Source organism: Toxorhynchites rutilus, chromosome 3, assembly GCF_029784135.1.
Source record: "Toxorhynchites rutilus septentrionalis strain SRP chromosome 3, ASM2978413v1, whole genome shotgun sequence".
Classification (NCBI taxonomy): Eukaryota; Metazoa; Arthropoda; class Insecta; order Diptera; family Culicidae; genus Toxorhynchites; species Toxorhynchites rutilus.
Genome location: NC_073746.1, coordinates 135,210,394 through 135,234,046, shown reverse-complemented (window position 1 = coordinate 135,234,046; position 23,653 = coordinate 135,210,394). Strand labels below are relative to the sequence as shown.

Sequence of the window (23,653 nt, the reverse complement as noted above, 5' to 3'; positions counted from 1 at the left end):
TCTTTCGGGAACATATTGGGGTACAAATTGAAAATCGAAAATCGAACACATCGTGAAAATTGTCCAATTTAAAACGCATATTGCTCAGCCATTTCATGATGGATTGATGAAGTTTTTGCGTCAATTGATTTCGGTACTTCATAACAATTTTTTATATTGAAGAAAATAATATATGTCATGAAACTGACTATCGAACAATTGAAAAATCTCAACCCCTATCCTAACGGAAATACCCACTTCTGATTGGTCGAATTGACAACACATGCGGCGGTTCCCTAACAGAGACATCAAAACCAAGCTGCCTGGGAGAAATGGGCATTGCAAATACATAAAATATTAAAATGATGAAAGGCTTTTGTTCCCACCGAAAAGTGTTTCCTAACAGAGACATCAAAACCAAGCTGCCTGGAGGAAATCGGCATTGCAAATACATGAAAGTATGGGGAACTTTTGCTCCTACCGAAATGTGTTCCCTAACAGAGACATGAAAACCAAGCTGTGTGAGGGAAATCGACATTGCAAATACATGAAAGTAGGTGGAGAGGTGGAGGTGGAGTAGGTGGTAAGGTGTGTTCCCGCTCGAGAACGGGTCGTTTGGTTTAAGATGCCCGTTTTGTTGTGTTCATTTTTACCCAAGGAAAGTTTATACGGCGAGAAAAATTGGAAAAGTGAAGAAATATTGGAAAAAGTGATTTCCCATATGCTCTACATATAGTATAGTATGTTGTGTTATTGTTAGTCCATTTAAAATGCGCATTGGGTTGAATCAACACTCAGGAAGTAAACATTATAATAGAAAATTACCTTTCCCATTTCAAATATGTTTCCTCTATATTAAAGTAACAAGTTTTTACTGATGAGAAAAAATTGATAATTGTGTACGGTATTGTTAATTATCTTATATTACATTGGTGAGTTTTTTTCTTTGTTTCATCCATATATAACACAGGTGGCATCTCATCTAGGATCACATAGGGCGGTTTTCATCATATCTTGTTTCACTTCGGCATCTTCTGTCTGATACGCACCATCTAACGACTGTTTACCATCCTTCTATCATCACCACTCGGTAAACACTGGTGGAGTGAACAAACAATATCGAACAACCAAACAAAACGGCCCTTTTCAGGGCCACCAAATCATTATTATATCCAAAATCAACAGATAGCCTAGCGGAATCCTACGTCAACTATGCGGTCGTGTCTCGGACACAACCCTCCTGTGACTTTTTTTTTATTTTATTAGAATTCTTCAACATTAACCTTCCTATACTCGCGTATAGGTCTGACAGACCGAACAACAATGAGGTGGCTGAATTAAATGACTATTAAAACTTAATGAAGCTAAAGAAAAACAAAAACATTTTCTTGAGTTTTTTCACTCAATTATATATTGTTCTTTGAATGAATACCAATAACGCCTTAAAATATACAACAGTTATATCACAGACACGCAGACTAGGGTGGCAGCGAAAATGGTCATGTCAAATTTCTAAAACCGACCATGCACATTTTGTTGATTGGCCCAAAAAATGATCTGTGCAAAGTTTCAGCTCGACCGGACATGATTTAGGGGTGCCTCAAAGCGCTCAAAGTTTTGATTTTTTGATCCTCGAAAATCTTCCAAGGGGGGAGTGAAGGAAATTTAGAAAATCGATTTTTTTCGATGCCAAATGACTTAAAAATGCATGAAACATCGAGATCTGAATTTATCACGAAAAAAAAATTTTTTGCCGAAAATCGACTTTTTGGGACTTAACCTAAGTGGTCAAAAAATCAAAACTTTGAGTACTTTGAGGCATCTCTAAATCATGTCCGATTGAGCTGAAATTTTGCACAGGTCATTTTTGTTTGTACCAATAAACTAAATGTACATGGTCGGTTTTTTAAATTCGATAATTTTCTTTTTCATGCCTTCAGCGGCACTCAGGCCCAGAAGGTCGATTTTCGGCCAAATTTTTTTTTTCGAGATTATACCGGATCTTTCATGCATTTCATGCATTTTTAAGTCATTTGGCATCGAAAAAAAAATCGAGTTTCTTTTACTGACCTCACCGAAAACTCTTCGGTATACAGCACGGGGTCGATTATATGACCCGTTTGTATGTTCGAGGGTAACTGTCCCACAATAATAGAAATTTAACCCCTTTCCTGTTGACCGATTGATCTGAATTTTGGAACACACCTTTATCACTGTAGACATTATAAAAATGCGTATTTCATTATCTTAAAAATTCAAAATGGCGGCCGCTATAAAATGGCGGATTTCACCGTGTTCTACTAGTCGATCTCTTTCGTTTGATACCCGTATTGATGAGGTTTTGAGAAAATATGTAATCCGCCATTTTGTAGTGGCCGCCATCTTGGATTTATATTTTTCTTCAATAACTGTATTCTACTAGTCAAGCCCTTCTATTTGATACCCATATTGATGGAGTTTTGAAAAAAATATGACGCTATCTTGTAGTGGCGGCTATTTTGGATTTCCGTTTTTCATGAATAACTATTTACTAGTCAATCCTTTTTATTTGATACCCATATTGATGCGGTTTAGAAGAAATATGTAATCCACCATTTAGGAGCGACCGCCATCTTGTATTTACAATTCCCATCAATAACTGTGTTCTACTAGCCAAGCCCTTTCGTTTGATACCCATATTGATGGGGTTCTGAGGGAATATGCAATCAAAATTTTGTAGCGGCCGCCATCGTGGATTTACATTTTTCATCAATAATTGTATTCTAATTAACAAGCCCTTTCATTTGATACCCATATTGGAAGGATTTTGAATATATATATATATATATATATATATATATATATATATATATATATATATATATATATATATATATATATATATATATATATATATATATATATATATATATATATATATATATAATTTCTTTCTAATTTGACAATAGAGCAAACTCAAATTGGAACGTTTTTCGCAGTTGAGTTATTAACTAAAGAAAAAGTTAATGAAGAGAATTAAAATTAAAATAAAAAAAGAAATTAAAACAAATATGGGACGGTCAGCATAAAAAATACGAGGATTTCTAAGCTGTGGGAAAGATGGTGTAAGATTCTAGAACGAAACAAGAAGAATGTAGAATAAAATTATGAAAAATGTAAGTCTGCCTATAAGAATGATGATTTTTTTCCCAAAAGTCGGTCTAGAACAACCCAATGAGAGCCATTCTGATTTCTTCCTGATTATTATTTTCATTATTACTGATTTTTGAAAATTACAGTTGGCAACCCTGGATGTGAGCATTAGTTTTCCGTCACTGTTGTTCGAGATTTTATGAATTTGTCGAAAGTTCTTTCGAAACCACTACTTCCATATAACAAACTTCCGTATGAACATTTGGTTCCGTCCTGGCAGATATTTGATTTTATTACGTTGATATTCTTACTTCCATTACTTTAAAAAGCTAAAAAAAAAATCAAACGACTTTGACTTTGTGTACAGATTAGCGGGGAGGAGGGGTTTGTCTTGCGTTGCTTTTTGTTACATAAGGGGGGATGGGGTCCAAAAATCGCATTTTTATTGTTACGTGATTTGTGTACGACGCTTACAGTGATTTTGTGTTTGGATTTTAGTATCGCATCAGTTGAATGATTTTCCTACGATGACAAAATTTGGACAACAGAACAGTCTCGACACAAACGCTATGATAATTTACAAACAGAAAATTTCCAAAAATCATAATCTCCTTCGCCGTTTTTATTCCTGAATTATTTGGCCAGCTTAATTAAAATTGATCGTTACACTTTAAGGACTAAATTTTCCCAATGGCTCTATATCATGTGCCGCCAGAATGGACCATGTGTCAATCAGTTGTACATTGAACTTAAACAAATCTCAAGCACCAAATTCAAATCAACAAAACTTTTTTCTTGAAGCTATCAGATATCTGTTTAAATGTGCTTAAATTCGTTTGCGTACACATTTTGATAGAATTAAATAATAAACTTGGTTCACTCTGACAGAAATGATCAGTTATTTTTGACACAGTGGAGTAGAAATCTTGGTTTTTGAAGATTCTAACTGATGGCTCCTCAGGAGGTGTTTAAGATAACACTGCATCTGAGTGTTTGTATAAAGGCACAGAGTTGAAATCATCTATTTTGTATCATAAAACCGACACAATCAGTTTTGATTTATATGTCTGCAACAGAAGAATAAAATCAGTCAAATGTAAGTATCTTAATTTGTTGGGACCCGCTTTACACTTTTTTTTTTATCTAAAAAATGTTTTAGGTGACGAACGGGCTGAATTTTGCATTTATCGTTCAACACGTTCAGTCCCGATTTTTTCTTGCCACGCTTTTCATTCAGCCCGTATTCAAAGCATTTTTACGATCAGTGTCACATGATAAATTTGGACACATGATAAGTTTTGTTCCACCAGTACCATTATTTGCATTTCTTAACCACATCAATCTACCTTTAGCAACACATCAAAATATCAAAAAAGTGTGCATGTGATGAAAAATATACAAGCACTCTCCACCAGACGGCATGAAAATCGGCTCGGTGCTTCCACTGAACAAAATTGCACTGATATTTACAAGTGGTCGAATGTCCTCGTTTACATAATCACATCACTTACCTTAGTGAATCCTTATTCTTACATCTATCTCTTCTATGATAATCGCGAGGGATCCATGCTACAGAGGCGACAGTTGTGACTGTGAATATCATATCAACATTTCTACCCTTTCCCTGGTAACTATAAAGACGTGGCTGGCATCGTTTTTGATTATTTAAAGCTCGAATCATCGAAACTGGCAATGGTTCGCTACTCCCAAGGGTCATTCAGTGTCCCAATCAAATGTTATATGTTATATATTTTAACAGAAAAAAAATTGTCGTGCCTGTCGAATATATGTTAAAACATACAAACAAAATTTTGCAGATCCCCGGGTTATCCTTCGAAAAAAATCAGAAAAAATGCATTTCTGGTGCATTGAAATCCTAATTTGTTGGTGTTACTTGAGTTTATTCTCCCCATTTACGATAATATATCATATATTCTCCAACACATTTGATATTAGTAACTAATTGTTCCGAACCTATTAATAATGATGTCACACGTCCCTGCTAGGAGAAATGTTGAAAATGTCTCAAGGGGACAACCTTAAATCACTGGGTCTGCGAAAAGGGGATGTCAAGCCAGAATTAATTGCTGCGTTGGGCATTCACATTTAACCCAACATGTATTTAATCTAACGGATAACTTCATCATTAGGATGCTTCATTATGCTAAGAACGTGTTATCACATTCAAAAACTGTTGCAAACTCTGTCAAACCATCAATTAATACTGGCTGATAACTAGCCGAAATTTAATTAAACGAATCAACCCTGAAACTTACCCTGTTCCTAAGTTCTATTTGCCGATTGTCCACAGTGGAGTTCCTGCAGCCATCGTAGTTGAATGGCCTTGATATGATAAAGCCGATAAATTTAGCAAGCACACGCATCGTCGTTGTTGATTCTGCACGAGCCTGTTGTTGTTTGTTTGAAAAGAAAAGAGAAACAAAGAAAAAACATCTTAATGAAGAGTACCAATACATACACCAAACAATGGATTCTGTCGTTATTCCAACAACGAATCCATACTTTATCTCCCAGTGAGTTTGTGAAACAGGATGCAGCTGAATCGAGGACAAAATTTGGCTCTCGGCTTCTTTGTTTCGAGGCGGCATTGAAGGTAAACAGCTTGGGAAATGGAATCGATTATAATCTTTTCACTCGCGCTCACCTCCACATTCTCTTCTGAGAGAGAGAGGACGTTTACCATCTCAGTCATACATCGAAAAAAGGTGAAGTGCGGAATATTTGGTGGTCTTCCAAAGTCCGCCAACATTTCTTAACTGTCGCAAATAAACTGTCGTTTTTCTAGAATCTATAATTCTTTAACTTGTACAAAAAGCAAGCATCGTAATAAGAAACTTTGAGTTTAATCATTGAGGATGAACAATTTTCACGAAAACAGTCGGCTCGAAACCCAGAAAAATGAGTATCTAATGTTAACAGCATTTTTATTGTTCGTTACCCAATTCCAGAATAGACATATAATTAATTACAAATAAATAACCAACACGTGCCACCATCATTACCGCTTTTGCGCTCACGTTTCGCGAATGGGAAAAAAAGGCTCCGTCTGCAGTTTGTTTAGTATTGGTGAGATGAAACAGTCGCAGACAGACGCATAAATAGCAACACAAACGCAACTGAGAGACAGAGAGCTAGAGAGCGCAGGGAGCGGGAAAAACACACCAAGGGCCACCACCATCCGGTTGCGTTGGAAGCGCTTCCTTGTTTTGGGCTGAGACGCGCCTCCCACCATTTGTTGCTTGGTGTTGGCTAAAAATATCATCGAGGGTAAGCAATTCGACGGCAAAATAAAGGACTTCCTGTTGTTGGTGTTCTGTTTCGGCCGACCGAGAGGGACCCGACTTCTGTTTTTCCCTTGACGGAGGGTTCAGTTTTTGCATTGAATATGAATGCCACCGAAAGGGAGCTTTATCAATCGAGGTTCAACCGGGGGCATCTGTGAGATTTAAATCTGTATTATTCCAGATTCGCGCGTTTTGATTGATGAAGACCAGCATTTTTAATTAAATTTGATCAAATGGAATTAAGGGCGAAATGAGTGAAGTATGGAGTAAACCATATTGCGGCTTGGAAACAACTGTTTTCTGTTGGTCTGTATTGCAGAATAATAATTGCCTTTTGAATGAGACAAATACAATGAGTTCGATACAAATCGTATAGTTCCCATCTGGCCTGCCATTTGAGATTTATTCGTATTCTATTATGTTCGTGTTTTCATATCAATAAAAAAAATTAAACTAACGATTCGAAATGTTTCAATATTAAATAACGAAGCTGAAGTGATTCATCAATGTTATTAAATATGATGAATTCAATACCAACTCGATTGGCCTTTGTTCAACGGTCCAGGGAATGAATTCAGGTGGAAAATTGCATCCAGAACTCGACAGTTATTCTCTAGACAAAAACTGTCTTCGATAAAGTTGTTACATATGATGGAGCGTTCATTTTCATGTTGTCAAAAATAGGATGACCAAAATTTTAGACGAAGTCAAAAATCTAACTTTTTTTTCTTTATAAATAAAGATAAACATTGTATGACAATGGTGTAGCCCCAGTTATTTTAAGGTCCCTTGTAGAACAATGTTTTTTTCTCTCTATCTACAACCGATTAAGCGCTTTTGTTCTATGTTACATAAGAGTAACCATAAAAAAACGGATTTTTCGCTCTAACTTTTATAGTTCAGGTTCTACATGCAAACTTTCTTCGGACGACTTTTAGAACTTATCAAAACAGATATTTTGCGATGCAGAACTTTTCAATATCTGCATCCTACTCAAATGTCTAAATCAAAATCATATGGAATTTGATTTTTATATATGATAACGGGTGTTAAATAAAAAGTGAGAATTTTTTCAATACCTTTCAGTAACTCAAATAAAGAGCGTAAAATTTTCTTTCTCCAAGAAAATTGGTCTTTGGGCTCCCTAGAAACAGAAGGCGTGTTTGGTTTTGCGAGTTTGAATTTAGTCAAAGCAAAGATGGCATCGAAACAGCACGTGCTCCGCGAACGCATTGTACGGTTCTACGAAACGCATTTCCAGCAAGGAAAAAAGTTCAGGGTGGCACATTTTAAGGAAGAAAATGTACCTGTCAGTACGGTATATCGTATCCTGAGTTCCGTAGAGCGTAGAGCGGAAGGTCGGAAGTGGTCGTCCGGTGACGATAATGACGAAGCAGAGGAAGACATAGTTAAAGAAGCTGTTTGATAACAAGGACGCAACCAGCCTGCGTGACGCCGGTCGGAAATATGGCTGCTCCCACGTATTGATCCATCGGACCCTCAAGATGGAAGGAATCGTCTGCAGGAAGAAGACGAGGTCACCGGAGTACACGGAGGATCAGATTGAGTCGGTTAAATCACAGTGTCGGTGGATGACCAAAAAATACCGCGGGACGTGTTTCGTTCTGGACGACGAAAGCTATTTTCCGCTGTCCAAAACACATATTCCAGGAAATGATAATTATTACTCCAGCGACAAGTCATCCACACCACCTGAAGTGAAATACAAGTTCAAGCACAAGTTTGAAAAAAAAGGTTATGTTGTACATCGCCATTTCCGACCGGGGCATTTCAAAGCGTTGGTTTAAGCCGAGCGGTCTGGCAAACAACCTACAAATCTATCGAGAAGAGTGCCTCGATAAAATCCTACTGCCGTTCCTGAACGAGCATCACGCGGATGGAAAGTACGTCTTCTGGCCGGACAAGGCGTCTTCCCATCACGCCAAGAAGACGCTGGCGTATCTTGACGAGAAAAAGATACCGTTCGTGCCGAAAGATCGTAACCCAACAAAACTTGCCCCAGTGCCGCCCAATAGAGGATTTCTTTGGCTCACTCAGTGCCCTAGTGTATACAAACAATTGGAGGGCCAAGGACACGAAGCAACTGACTACAAGAATCCGGAATTGTATCCGGAAAATGGACGTAAGTGCCGTACAACGTTCTTACGGCCCATACTCAAACATTCACTGACCTTTTTTTGAAGAAAATGCATTATGTTATTAATAAAAAATACTGAAATCGATGAAAAAAAATTTTTTTTATATGTGATTGAAAAAATTTTCATTTTTTATTTAACACTCGTTAGAAAAAAACTTGTTCTACAAAGTAGCTTAAAATAACTGGGGCTACAACATTGTCGAGCTATGTTTACCTCTATCAATAAAGTTGAGAAAGTTAGAATTTTGATTTCACCTAACATTTTGATCACCCTATTTGACAAGATGAAAATGAGCGTTGTATGATATGTAACTACTTTGGCGAAGTAAGTTTTTGTCTAAAGAATAACGATCTTCGACAATTCCCATGAGGTGTGCACGAGGATGAGTAGAGCTCTTGAAGTGCTTACTTTTTGTCTGGCTGTGGTTGGTGTTTGTGTGCTCTTGTGTACTTTTGGGGTTGTGTCTGTGGTGTGTACTATAGGTGGAGTATGTTTGTGTATTTTTGCATCACCCGTAAGTAGTGATGTTGTTTTAGGCGTTGCCAAGCGTAGATTAGATTGGTTACTGTAGAGTTGTGTTTTGTGTAAAATGTTGTTGAGGGTGATGGGACAAGCGCATAATCGCAGTGGAATTACAGCAAATCGCATTATTATACAACAAATATATATCGTTTCGAATAAAAACAGAGTAGGTCCGTTTTGTTTTAGAAATTTTTCGCGGTTATGTTTCTCATGAATATCGACTCACGTCGGGTGTCAAAATATTCCGTAAGTTAACATGTATGCGATGCGATTGGTCACGAAGTGCAATGCAGGCAATGTAGGTCGAATGCTGAAATATTCCAAGAGTTCAGTAAGTCGGGTGTTAGAGTATTCCAAAAGCTACAAAGCATGCGATGTGATAGTCCACGAAATATATTATAGATTCGTTTTATCGTAGGTAGATTTTCAAGTGTCCTTCTTAGGTTTCTCAAGCATAACCTCCGTCGTTGGATGTGAAAATATGTGGAAAATATAAAGTTCTCGAACCAATAAGGCACGATATGTATTGTAGATCCTTCTTATTGTAGACCTTCTTGGTGACCTTCTCAGGTTTCTCAAAGATAATCTCCGTTGTCGGGTGTCGAAATCATATATAATCATATATAATCGTATCATATTTTTTGTTATAATATTCTAGCGATTAGAAAGTATAGAATCGTACATCCGGCAGTGTATTACCTTAAATACCTTCGATTTTTTAGATCTAGTTTCGTCGAGCAGTTTAGAGTTAGCGTTCACAGAATCACATCACTTACCGCAGTGAATCCTGATTTTAAACCTATCCCACTAACAAATATCCCTTCCATGGTAAACGCTAGGGAACCACGCTATAGATGCGACCCTTCTGGCCTTCGGGCGGCGAATATAATACTAACATTCTTTCCCTTCCCCTGGTGACTGTAAGGACGTGGCCGGCGTCGTTATTAACCATTTAAAGATCGAATCACCGAGAATTGCATAACGAGAATGATTTGCTAGTCCCAAGCGTCATTCTGTGTGTTATTTGTGCAATTTGGTTGGTTCAGGTCAATCACGGAGAGCAACTACGAATTGTACAGTCTACCCAAGCTCAAGCTCAAAGAATAACGATCTTCGACAAAGTAGGTTTTAGCATTTTCTACATTTCAAATTCTACATCGAAACTGTCTTAGGGTAACTTTTAGAGCTTATCAAGCCAAACATTTGGCAATGCAAATCTTGTCAATATCTTGATCCTTCCCAATGTTATGGAAAAAATTACCCAAAAACTCAATATTTCATACTTAGTTTTCTGAAATACAAAAAAAAATACATATTTTTAAAACATTAACATTATGTAGAGTCGAATACTCCCTTTAAAATGCTACAATAAACATTTGTAGTGCTTGTCCCAGAAAGAACGACAAACAGTAATTTGAGTAGGATCAATCCCAAAATGTTTTACTAGGTAAGCTCTAAAAGTCATCCTAAGCCAGTTTACTCGTTGAATTTGGAATATAAAGTTTGCCCCTATCTATAAAGATAAGAATGTTACAATTTCGATTTTATTCAAAATTTAGATCACCCTATTTTTGACACATAAAAATGAGCGCTCCATCATATGTAACAATTTAGTCAAAGACAGTTTTTTTTTTCAAAGAATAACCATCGCACTCTCAAAAAAAAATCTAGACTACTTTCCTTCTGTTTTTCTCAAAATCAAAATAACAGAGAACTAAAAAAGAGAGCTAACAAATAGTGTCAGATTGTGGGAACTCTATGTACACATTTTTGAAGTAGAAATTTTATCGCTCATACTATGATCACCAGCAATAATGGTACATGAAATCCCGCTGAGTTTAGCGGTAAGATTAAGGATTGTTCCAAATAGCAACTATTTTGGTGCTGACGAGCCTTAATAATATTGAACACTACTAGGCCTTCAGCATGTTCGTGAGAAAATAACAAATAATAAATGATATAATAATAAATAATAAATGAATATTGGGAATAACATTGATAATCGCGTGCCCACATCGAAAATAACTTTGGAAAAATAACCACGCCATGTGTATGATTATTCCTACAAGTCCAAGTATATGATTGAACAACAATAACATCGTAAAATGAGTCTCAAACTGAAACACAATTGGACACTAAAAGTGGCTTTTGTTCGGGAGATGGGAACGACGCATCTCATCGACTATGATTTTGAACATGAAAGTTGTGCGAATGTTCACAGCGAAATAGACGGAACAAAAAAAAAAGAAAAGAATGAAAATGAATCAACTCACTAAAGAAAGACATGCAGACCAAGAAGTTTTACAGAGGCGGAATGATGAGACGTCACGAAAAAGTAAACTTTGGGTGATCGAAAAAAAATCAAAAAAATCATTATCCATCCAGTGTCCCTCTGAATTATTTTGGATAGATTAATCGACAGAAATACATTCATCCGCTTCGACTATTAGGTACTCATTAGGTATACGATAAATAATCGACTTTTGTATATCGAACGACTACCGGACATCGCTACTTGCTCCTGCCAGCGAGCGTCGACGCCAATTACGGTTTTCATACCTCTGGTGAACAGGGGTGACATTGCGCATTTCGAAACGAGTGATTTCTGTTCGTTTCGACCACTTTGACTTAGCTTTGTTTAGGGACCCAAAAATTTTACATTTCTCTACGAGACTAATTTTGCTCTAAATCTTGCACACTGAAAATATTAACTTGAAATATTACAACCAATTCGATTTAAACTCGAATTTTCTCGAAACGAGTTACTCGTTTCGAAATACGCAATGCCACCCCAGGTCTTCTGTATTATTGCTTCACACGCACACATTGTTGTTGTTTTTTGCGTTTCCAAAAGTTAATCCGAATGGTGACCATTAAGCACGTTCTTCTTTATTTCTATTGAAATCTGAAATAATGGTGGAGGGGGAACAAACATAAAATCGTGTTAGACCGCCTATATGTCAACTAGAAAAAGTTCCCCACGATAGTTGTTATATTTGGTTTGCAACTTAGTTCCTTCCATAAAAACACATTTATCTGAGTAATAAAATGAATTAATACATCATTCAAAATATTGGTCATCGTTAGCCACCAGTTTTTCCCATTTTTCTTGCATCTTTCGAAGTCAATCATGAATCCAGCCAATTTTTGATGTCCTCTGTGCTGAAGTAAAACGTATTCCACTCATCCACTATCTTAGTGAGAGGCTGCAATTCCATAGAACATCATTATTCATCAGGAAATCATCATTGCAGCGATACCAACGTTATATTGTTATGGCCCCCAGTGTCAGTGTATGTGACGTAAAATATAGCCGGCAAACGAACATTATTTCACTGAAAAAAACTGCTACTCCCGATGACTTAGAATAAGGCCAATAATAAGAATTAGACAAGGGACCGAAATCACAATACCATAGTTATCCATTAAAAAATAAAATAGCTTTAAGATTTCATGTGTATTTTGTCTCAAAATATCACGAAATCGTAAGTATTTTCAACATTTCTTAGTTTTTTCCTCATAAACTTTAGATTCAATTTAATCAATGACGACATATTTTGTTTTGTTCACCGATCCAAATACTATTCCACCCTGTTCTGTGTCACACTAGTATTCATTATTATTTTTAAGTTGGACAGTTGAACCTTCCGCCAGAAGGTAATTTTGTTTTTCGTTCGTTATAACCCGTGTGACGGACATAAGTACATGAGGGCCACAATTTGGAGTCCCAAAAGATAAAAAAACGATTTCTGAGCAATGAAAAGAATAACATTTTAAAAAATTGTTCCGAACAATCACAGTCCTACGTCAAACTTACGTCCGTGCTCCTAGGATCAGACACTTCTACTTTTTTTTAAAGGATAATGATTCTCCATATCCCCATCAAAAAAAATAGTCGTTATTAAATTTTGTCATATGAAAACAAAAATTGTGATTTTTGGCATTTGACATCATATGTGGAAGGTTTAGAAAAACGGAAAGGGACGCGTCAAAATCTGCCGTTTTCGGTTGATTTCGCGTGAAGTTGCTTATAAGTAAAATTATGTGGATACATAAGGCGCACAAGTATGACTTAACAGATTTTATTCATAAAAAGGTATTGGTATTAAACATTAAACTTACTGCTACTTCATTGAAAGTATGGAATCCATCGGAAGTTCTTTTTTTTCAGACAATACTCGGATTCCAATCTGGTAGAAGTCTCGTTGTTTCGATACACCTGCCAAACCAATTTTTGGTTTCTATACAAGATCGGAACCGCTCTTCAGAAATGATCGACACGATGGCAAATAGTAATATGAGTGAACAAAGTTTGGAAAATTTGGGAAGGTGATGCAGGTTCACTTTTCTTTATAAAAAAAATATAGGATGTCGTGTCTAAAACAAAACCGCATTGTTGACGTACAATTACGCTGTAATTTAATCCAAGGCGCTTGTTCATAACTTCGGATATTAATTATAACATAATATAAATAATATATACCAAATATCATGCTACATGTTATTTTGTATTGCCTCAGTGGAATCTCACCTCTAGACATCGTTCGTACAACGTAGACTAACCAGCACCAAACAAGCATTCAACATGGCATGCATACAGAGCCATACATTGGTGGCTTGAAGCGACTATGAATATAAACACTTCTCATCATTTTGCGCTATTCTCTAAAGAAACACTTTTACTAATATTACTGGCCTCGAAAAAAATTGAATTACATTCTCATGCTCGAGATAAGCGCAGCTGTCATCATGAGGGGAGAATGTTTTGCTACCGGCAAGCGGAACAAACTCACATACAAAATTCAAGAACAACATTTACTTTCTTGGTTATTAAATGAACGGAATAAACCCAACAATAATCTCAACAACCTCGAAAAGAGTAGCATTGCTTTATTATGACGAATATTAGCGTAAATGCAATCCTAGTTGAATGTGGTTCTGCAACTGGCACGCGAACCCAAATAACTCATTACATTCCAGCACGACATTCACGATGCTTTCAAGCAAAGTATTGCTTGGTATTCCCCAAATAATTATTTTGCGCACAACCTTAACGCCTGCTTCGCCATAGCGTCAGTTCAATGTACTTCAGGCACCAATAAAGCCCTCATGACGACGGAAAACAAGCGATGTCAACTGATGGGAGTAATGAAAAGGACAGAATATTCATTACTCATACCCTAGCTCAAATATTTCCCTCCCACTAATTCCCCTCTATGTTTATATTTATCATCACGGCTGCATAATTTGCACCACCAAACAATCATCCATCATAGCATCAAAAAAAATAAGACGATTGTTGCATCGCGACAGGGCCAATGCACACTGGAGCAGATACAAATGGATACAAATACAGTTTCAGCGTAGCGAAGATGTACTATTTTTACGCACGGGTTATGAAGCACGCACGTACGCACACAAATATCCATAAATCGATGGCTTGAAGCATCTAACTATACACACACTTATCTCCGTTTTGCGCTCTTCTCAACAGACGCCCTTTCTGTTAATATTGCCGGTCTAGACTAGCTTAGTTGTCATTCTTGATGGAGAGAGTTTTGCTACCGTCAAGCGAAACCAAATCACACAAGAAATTCCAGAACTAATATTCTCTTGTTGGACCGATGATAGCCTAGCTTGAGTAATTTTGTCGCGTCCACAGCTCAATTCAAAACGAAGACATGTGATGACGTAAAAGAAAGAAGAACAAGCGATATTCATTGCTTCGTATCTAGTACGATACTGAAAGTTTGCCTCAGCGAGATCCAATATTTATGCTGTGGGTAAATATTCCCCTTCGTTCTTAATCTTATTCTTTTCTTTGTTCACGGAGCCTTCAAATAATTCTCCTTCGTTGCTCGCCGATAAGTTGCTCGTTCTAAACGGCACGGTTTGGGAAGCTCACAAATGAGCAGAACAAATGTATGGGAAAATGGAAATGCTTCCATTTACACACCAGGGGATTGTAATACATAGCATAACAAACAATTTATGGGCTTGGGGAATTTCCGATTCGTTTGGTATGTAATTCGCCTAAATCCGTTAGTGCAAAAAATAGTTATTAACGTTAACTTTATTTCATAAAAACGTGACCTGTTTTCTGATTTGGCACCCCTCAATAAAATACGTAGTTCTACGTCAATTGTAACAAAATAGCGCTTTCACAATACAAAATTCGATACGATAAAAATGGTCTGAACAAAAGAAGCTTATGTACACACTTCTCAAATACATGTGTTGAAACTTAATGCCAGTACAACAATATTCGCCATATATTTGGAATCCGTAAAATCACACTTGTCCACTTAATATATTTGTTTCATTTGTTTTTGCGCAGTTTTGTCTCAGCAACTGAATGATCTTTATTTCTCAAATAATTATTACTATTTGACTTTCACCAGAATTATAATTTTTTTCGAACTTCATAGTTTTTGTGAAAGATTTGAAGGAAACGGCTGAAATGATCAGTTGTGGATAAATTAAGAAATTCATACTGTATGTGTGCCATAACTAGGCTGACCAAATAGTTCCGGACTAAAAACGGGACACGTAAGCGACAAAAAAACAAAAAAAAACATTTATTTAGAATTTTATTGAGTGAATGAAACTAAAAATAAAACCAAACACTTAAACATTCTTATACAGTTATTCCAAGCCAAAGCGATATAGTGGTTCTCATATTTTTGGTCAAATTCGTAGTTTTGTTCCTTATCGCAAAATATTAGACCCGAGTTTATTGGATAGAAAGGGAAAAATAAATTTTTCGGACCACCATAATGAAAAAAATTAAAAATACGTATAATATCGAGTAGAATAATATACTCGAAGTTAGTCGGTTGACATGTTTGTATCATAGAAAGGAGGGGACATAAGGAGATTTGGACAATTTTAATGTTTACACACAGAGATCGATAGTTTTGATGAAATGATAGATTTGGTCTAACTGAGCCAACACATCCCACACCGGTACAGTGAGTTGTTTCCCTCGCCCCGAAGAGAGTTTTCTGAATTCGATCTGGCTACAAGATGCACCTCCCACGACCAAACAACATGCTCAATATCGTGATAACATTGACCACAAATGAAGAGATTGTTGCTGGTAAGCTTGAGGCTAACCATGGGGATAATCGAGTTGAAGAAGATTTGACGCTGAAAAGAATTCTAATAAAATCATCAAAATTAACGGCAATATCAGTTGCAGATACACCGTCTCTTTCAACAAGACGAATAAATGTTTGAAAGGTCAGCAACTGATATCTCTAGTAGAAAGCAATCATAGTTTAAAGCATCGGTTTTCAGTTAAATCCCGTAGTGAAACAGGACACTTCTGTTGTGAAAGAAAATGAGAGCGCAATCCTTCAAAAATACTAAGAATCATCTCGATAGAAGGTTCAAGAGAAAGGAATCGTGTGTTACCCTGCTCAAGTAATCTAGCATCATGTTCACCGATGATATCACGAAGACTCTTCATTTGAAGTTGTCATTTGATGTTGAAGACAGTTGTGTGAAATCTTTGCGAATACGAATATTAAGGAATTTAAGAATTTTCTGTATACTCAAAATACGGTACAAAGTTTAAAGTTGCAAAAAACATATCAACCGCAGTAGGATTGTCCTTATGTGACGTAAGAATAGTTTCAAAGTGAGAAAAGACGGAATAATTATTTGAGAAATTGTATGCAGGTGGTTTGAGTATAGCTCGACATCGGAAAGTTGTCATTATTATCAAAAGAGAAAAAAAATTCAAAGAATATTCAAACGAAAATGTTCTCGTGTCAGTTAATACGTTAGTCCGTCCGAATTCTCATATTGGTGTCCAGGATTCCAATCTCATCCCAAACATAAAAGCAGTGCTGTGTTTCTTTTTTGACTAGGCCATTTAGCCATAAATTATTGAACACCTAACATGATAAAGTTTCCGTAACCATAAAAACGAAAAGGGTTCAGTTTGAATCCATCATTCATAATTTTTTATTATATACTTTATTGATTTGGATACGCGTTTCAGGTCTTCTTCCATTATTCCTCACAACAGTTTCTCTACACTGTCCAATTTTCCTGTAGCTTTTCAGAAGTTTACAACAGAAATCCGGTTCGATCCAAGTGCATTTAAAACACATAAACGACACCAAAAATAACTCACCACATAATCGATTCTTGTTCTCACTCAAGAATTTCAGACGTTCTACAGAGAAAGTCACCTCTTCGTTACATTTCCGACAACCCCAGCATAAAGAAACACGGGTATCATCAAAGTGGTGACTGTCCACCACAGCAGGACAGCAACAAAAATTGGCTATAGCTAAACTTTCGCCAGAACCTAGTATGAAAAAGGACCATTCGAAAGTGGCATAAAAACTCTCCCCTTCTCCATCGACCACTCTCTTCGCCATGTGGTAGTAACAGGACACAACCTTTAGGCTAAGGGGGTAAACAAGTTTGATAAAAATGCTTCATAAAATTCCCAATAGTCCTGAATATTTAATGCTTCTTCCGCCATCCGTATCGCCGTCTCGTGTGGTATGTGTGTATGTGTATGTGTGTGTGTATTTAAGGATTCCCGTGTTTCGCAGCATAATAAATATTTAACTTTCAAGCGCTAACCAAAAATACGCTCACAGCGAGAAAACTATGCTATTTTTGCATAAAATTAAAATTAAGTTCATCGGAAGGCTTGGTGGATGGCGAGAAGACTCGTTTTCCCGATTTAATGCGTGGCTGTGTGTGTGTTGGTTGAACTTTTGTCAAGCGAGACCAAAGGGGTTGATCGGAAATTTATTCAATAAGCAGCCATCTATTCCATCTTCCGGAATGGACGTGTTTGTGTCGGATAAGGGGAACGATTTTTCCTGTGCCAAATTGTTGGAAATGTTTGGTAGCGCCGAAGACTGCTAATGAAAAAGCAGTCTCGAATGTCTCTGCCGATTACCGATTATGCAAATGTGTGGAGAAGGTTTGCATACAAAGTTATAAGCTGTATCGAGGGATTGTAATTGTTTGAGAAATCTTCGGGGGCGCTTGCTTTCATTTCTATTTATTTCATGAAAGTAGCTTCGATTAACCCTAACAGATAGCGACATGTTTGTGCTGATATTTATCTGTGAATGATATTCCTTTACTACCTCTTTTTTCGTTTCCATTAAATTTCCATTTTTATAGAAGTAGTTCTTCAAACTTTACCAGAATAATTATATTCTTGTAATAACAAACCATGCCACAATATGATAACGAAACGCAAGAACGCATTCATCATTTGTAAGTGAAAGCTCAATTTCCATTCATTGTAACAAATGTTTCAAATATCCGGTTGCAATTAATATCGCGTTTCGATTAGTCTGCCACAGGGCGGATTAACTTCAAGAAAGCTATTATTATTTGGTTGTCGTTTCGCTCCCGGTGGCCACTGTTAGCAACGAAAATGCTCACTCAGCTTTTAGGAATGGCACCTGGGGTAGCTTAAATTAAAGCTATCGCCGTCGAGTGTGTAAGCAATGGAAGAAAGCAAGATTGTGGAGGATATAATGGTTCCACCATTCAGCGAATCCGCATTGTACACTAGTTGTGTTTCTTCGGGGGATAGGGAAAGTGATTCAAAAGCGGTAATGATGTACATTTTAAAGGATCAAATTTTGGCTGAGGAGTGAGATCGAAAAGGCGGTTAGAGCATTCACCGTTACTGCTTTGCTTTTGTAAGAGAAAAGTAAATTACGATAAGGTCGGTTTTGATGTAGTTCTATGAAATTAATATGTGGAGGAGGAGTGGCGTAAATGATGTAATAAAAATTTGTTGTAATTTTTGGATACTTCGCACAGCGACGATTCAGCAAACAGGGACACAGGGAAATACTCATGTTTCAAGGATAAAAAAATGAGTGGGTTACATCTCTGATATAACCGCAAGGTTGACGTGGGACTATCTTAGCGTAGCAATCATTTGTTTGTATTGATTGAATTTTTGATTGAATGAAACAATTCCCGAATTCAATTGAATTCAATATATTTGCTTTGTGAGTAAAACGATTGTATAATTATATATAAGGTCAATTCATGCATTGTGATAGATTATGTTCTTCGTTACAAGTAAATTTATTGATAGTCCTTTTACATTTCGTATGATGCCTAGGACAAAATATGTGAACGGAAGAATGATCAAATGATTATTCTATTTTACGTTTCCTTCTGAAGTTTGCATCTCTCAAGTGTACGTACTTCTCGAACCGCGAATTTACTTGATTTGATGAACTTCAGGCACTCAGTTTCGATTTTGACATGTACGTCGAACGCATATTGTTTAATCAATAGGCGTCATCGCAGCAATTGTTTATCAACATCTTGCCTAATCATCAAATGGTATGCGTAGGAATTCAGTGAGCAGAAGATATGAAGGCATATCCTTCAATGCAATCTTGAATAACCGAGCCAAAGCGTGGCATTCGTTCCCGATTTTGTAATCCGTGTTAGGAAAACACTTTTCGGAGTGCAAAAAAAAACATACGAGTGCAGAAGTACCCCCGGAAGACCGTGTTAAGGAAACATATTCTAGTTTGCACAAAGGCAAGCGAGTACAAAAGTACTCGCAGTTTGCATTTATTTGCAGAGCCGATTTCCCCAGACATCTTGGTTTTGAAGTCTGTGTTAGGCAAACACATTTCAGTCGGAACAAAAATGCCCCCGACTTGCATGAATTTGCAATGTCAATTTCCTCAGACACCTTTGTTTTGAAGTCTGTGTTAGGCAAACACATTTCAGATGGAACAAAAATGCCCCCGACTTACATGTATTTGAAATGCCAATTTCCCCACGCTCCTTGGATTTAAAGTCTGTGTTAGGGAAACACATTTCTGTCGGAACAAAAATACCCCCGACTTTCATGTATTTGCAATGCCGATCTCTCCAACGCTGCTTGGTTTTGAAGTCTGTGTTAGGGAACACATTTCGGTGAGAACAAAAGTCCCCATACTTTCATGTATTTGCAATGCTAATTTCCTCAAGGCTGCTTGGTTTTGATGGCTGTGTTAGGAAAACCGTAGATCGGGCCAATCAATATGAGGCAGTTAGGGCGTTTAGATAACGCTTAACATTTTACAGTTAATCAATTGTTTATCTAATGAAAAATAACATTTTATTAAGTGCGATAGAAGCGTGGAAATATTCTCTATCAATTGATGCAAACATCTTTCCGATCCAGTAAGAAATGTTCGAGTTATAACCATTCGGAATCTTTCATTTTTTCTGGATGTTCTGTGTTTAGGTTTTCATTTTACCCCATATACTCCGGTTAGACGTAGTCCCACGTCAAAAAATTTGTAGAACGGACTCAATTAATAAATATAAAGCCATATTCTGATAAAAATGGTTATTTTGGGTAGTTACCATAACATGTATGAATTATGAAAACTATCGAAAAGAATCGGGGTAGCGACCGACCAATTTGGCGTGAAGTTGCTCCAAATGAAATTGGAACATGGCATTTAAGATAGGAAACATACGACAGGTGTAACCAACATCAGAGAGAGTCGATGCATGGAAATCTATACATATACTAGCTGACCCGGCAAACTTCGTTCCACCCAACATTTGTTTTTTGTTCTCGATATCTTCAAACATTCACATTTCCTTACTAAGCGCAAGTTCATGGATCCAATCGCAAAACTGTCCATTGATTGATCTTCTAATCGACACCGTTGAATTTACCTTTCACTATAAAATTGCTAGTATTTCTAACAAAACTCATCATTATCTTATATAAAAATCTCGTGTCACGATGTTCATGGTCGAACTCCTCCGAAACGGCTCGAGCGATTTTCAAGAATGCCCCCGACTTACATGTATTTGAAATGCCAATTTCCCCACGCTCCTTGGATTTAAAGTCTGTGTTAGGGAAACACATTTCTGTCGGAATTTTACCCTAATCGGTATTAAACATTACCATATGTTTAATACCGATTAGGGTGGCCCTATGCAAAAAAAAAAATCTAAATAATTTTGATTTTAATTTTTTCTCAAATTTGGGATAAAACTACATATAACCTCAAAGGTTCACCCCCATCTCCTATTTTTAATCGCGATTTTAGTATTTTGGTATAAATAATATTCAAATAATCGACCCGTAGTTTGTTTTTCAAAGAGAGCGAATCTATTTACGTTGTTAAATGACAGATGGCGCTATGTTCACTTCATTGAACACATTCATCCTCACATGCGTCAATAACCTTAATTCGGCTAAAGCCATGCGTATTGCCAGCGAGCTGGAAGACTTTTTTGAATAAACATAATGAATTATTGAAATTCTTCATATCATACATGTTCGGTTTGCAAGGTGACGATCACGTTATTTTTATCAATTCTAATATAACACCGACGGGAGAACACATGTATACATTCAATGCGTATGTCGTTGAATACATTGCTGGAGTCATGGTAGGCGACTGCACAGCGAGAAATTTTGATTCGAAGAAGAAACAACAATCTGGAGCTCATCGTTGACACCCACCGTTCAAACGACACTCTCCATCTTCTTCTTCAGTGGTACTAAGTATTGAAACAACATCGAATAAAAATTTTCATTCAACTTTCAACAACTTAAAATTGCTTCCAGGTCAGGTGATTGCTCGATATCGTTACCCCAAACATGGTTCACGACCGTGCGGTAATCTAAAACTTTTATAGCCTTGCATGGCAGATGTAAAATGTATAATGCATTTTCTTAAAGATTTCACCAACGACACGACCGCAACCTTTGGTGGATGTCCAATATATCAACGACTGAAAACTGATAAAGACAGACAATCACTCATGAAAATTAACAACGCATACATTGACATGGAAAATCGTTGGGCAGTGCCATATTCGCCTCAGCTGAGCAAAACATTCAATGCTCATATTAATGTTGAGTTCTGTGGTTCGATGAAGAGCAACAAATACATTTGCAACAACGAAATTTATACTGATATTCGTCATTCAATTGGTCTACTTTACAACAAAAATATATTCCTTTTTTCACTTCAGATTCGTTAATGAAATACAACGGGAATGGAATACAAAGAATAGTGTGTGTTTTTTTTTAAATTTTTGTCGGTGGTCATCGACTTGGCGGTCTATTCCTCGGTATGTCAAACACAAAAGTAACGAACGTTTCACGTATATGTAGATCGTTTAAACGTTTAAACACACTTACAATACATTAGTTATTTTTTATTCAACAACCAACATATTCACTAAAAATGATTTTTTTTATGGCAAAACAACGTTTGCCGGGTCAGCTAGTAATATCATATTAGTTTCAGACACAATTCTCGTTCAAGATTTTTCAACCACTTGCAAATAACATGTTTCTCCGTTACATGGAATAAATGTTTTATACAGAAAATATGATAGAATAAAGACAGCCCTAAATCGGACAATTCCTTCCTCGAGTTGTGCGCTTATCAACACATTCGGCGATACTCTTTTATTGGTATAGATAGAAGAAGATATAGGAGTGCATTTAATCACATTAAAATTCATTTCCAGTTTCGTACAAAGATCAATTTCGTTAGCGCAAACATCAAATGGACTATCAACACTTGTCACTGTGTAATTGAACAACATATGTGAATTTAATTTTCCAAATTTTCCCTTTTTCCTTCAGAGTTTTCCGAAAATTTTCAATTATCATGTTTGGTTGGAATATTTTTGGTTAAAATATGTGTAGTATTTTTATGGGACCCCCTCACCATTATAGAGGAGGGAGGGGTGTCATACCATCACATAAACATTTCTCATACCCAAACACCCTCACATCCCAAATTGTGTTTGATTAGTTCTCGAGCTATGCAGAAGTTTGTGTTTGTGTGCCCCCTGTAATTTGTGTTTCACTTGTATGGCAGCCGCCTTAGAGAGGGGAGTGGAGTGTTTAACCACCGAAAAAACATTTATTGCACCTTAAAACCTCCACATGCCAAATTTGGTTTCATTTGCTTGATTAATTCTCGAGTAATGTAGAAATTTGTGTTTCATTTGTATGGCATCCCCTCTTAGAGAGGGGGGTGGAGAGTCTAACCATCATAGAAACATTTATTGCACCCTAAAACCTCCCCATGCCTAATTTGGTTTCATTTGCTTGATTAACTCTAGTGTAATGCAGAAGTTTGTGTTTCATTTGTATGGCAGCCTCCCCTTAGAGAGGGGGTGGAGTGTCTAACCACCATAGCAACATTTATTGCACCCTAAAACTTCAATGTGCCTAATTTGGTTTCATTTGCTTGATTATATCTCGAGTAATGTACAAATTTGTGTTTAATTTGTATGGCAGCCCCCCTTAGAGAGGGGGTGGAGTGTCTAATCACCATAGAAACATTTATTGCACCCTAAAACCTCCACATGCCAAATTTGGATTCATTTGCTTAATTAATTCTCGAGTAATGTAGAAATTTATGTTTCACTAGCTAACCCGGCAAACTTCGTCCCGCCCATTTACTTGATTAATTCTCGAGTAATGCAGAAATTTGTGTTTTATTTGTATGGCAGCCACCCCTAAGAAAGGGGGGAGGGGTATCTAACCACCATAGAAACATT

The 23,653-nt window shown here is 36.8% G+C and overlaps 1 protein-coding gene across 11 annotated transcripts in view; it reads right to left on the bottom strand.

Moving 5' to 3' along the window:
- Nucleotides 1-23,653, bottom strand: part of LOC129776872 (protein disks lost) — a 654,166-nt gene that overhangs the window by 67,840 nt on the left and 562,673 nt on the right. For all 11 annotated transcript variants that reach the window (XR_008743174.1, XM_055782770.1, XM_055782772.1 and 8 more), the window contains one exon: nt 5,388-5,519. Coding sequence is in view for 10 of the 11 variants with exons in the window: in XM_055782770.1 (XP_055638745.1) it covers nt 5,388-5,519 (132 nt within the window). In the remaining variant the exon portion in view is untranslated. The remainder of the gene's footprint in view (nt 1-5,387; nt 5,520-23,653) is intronic.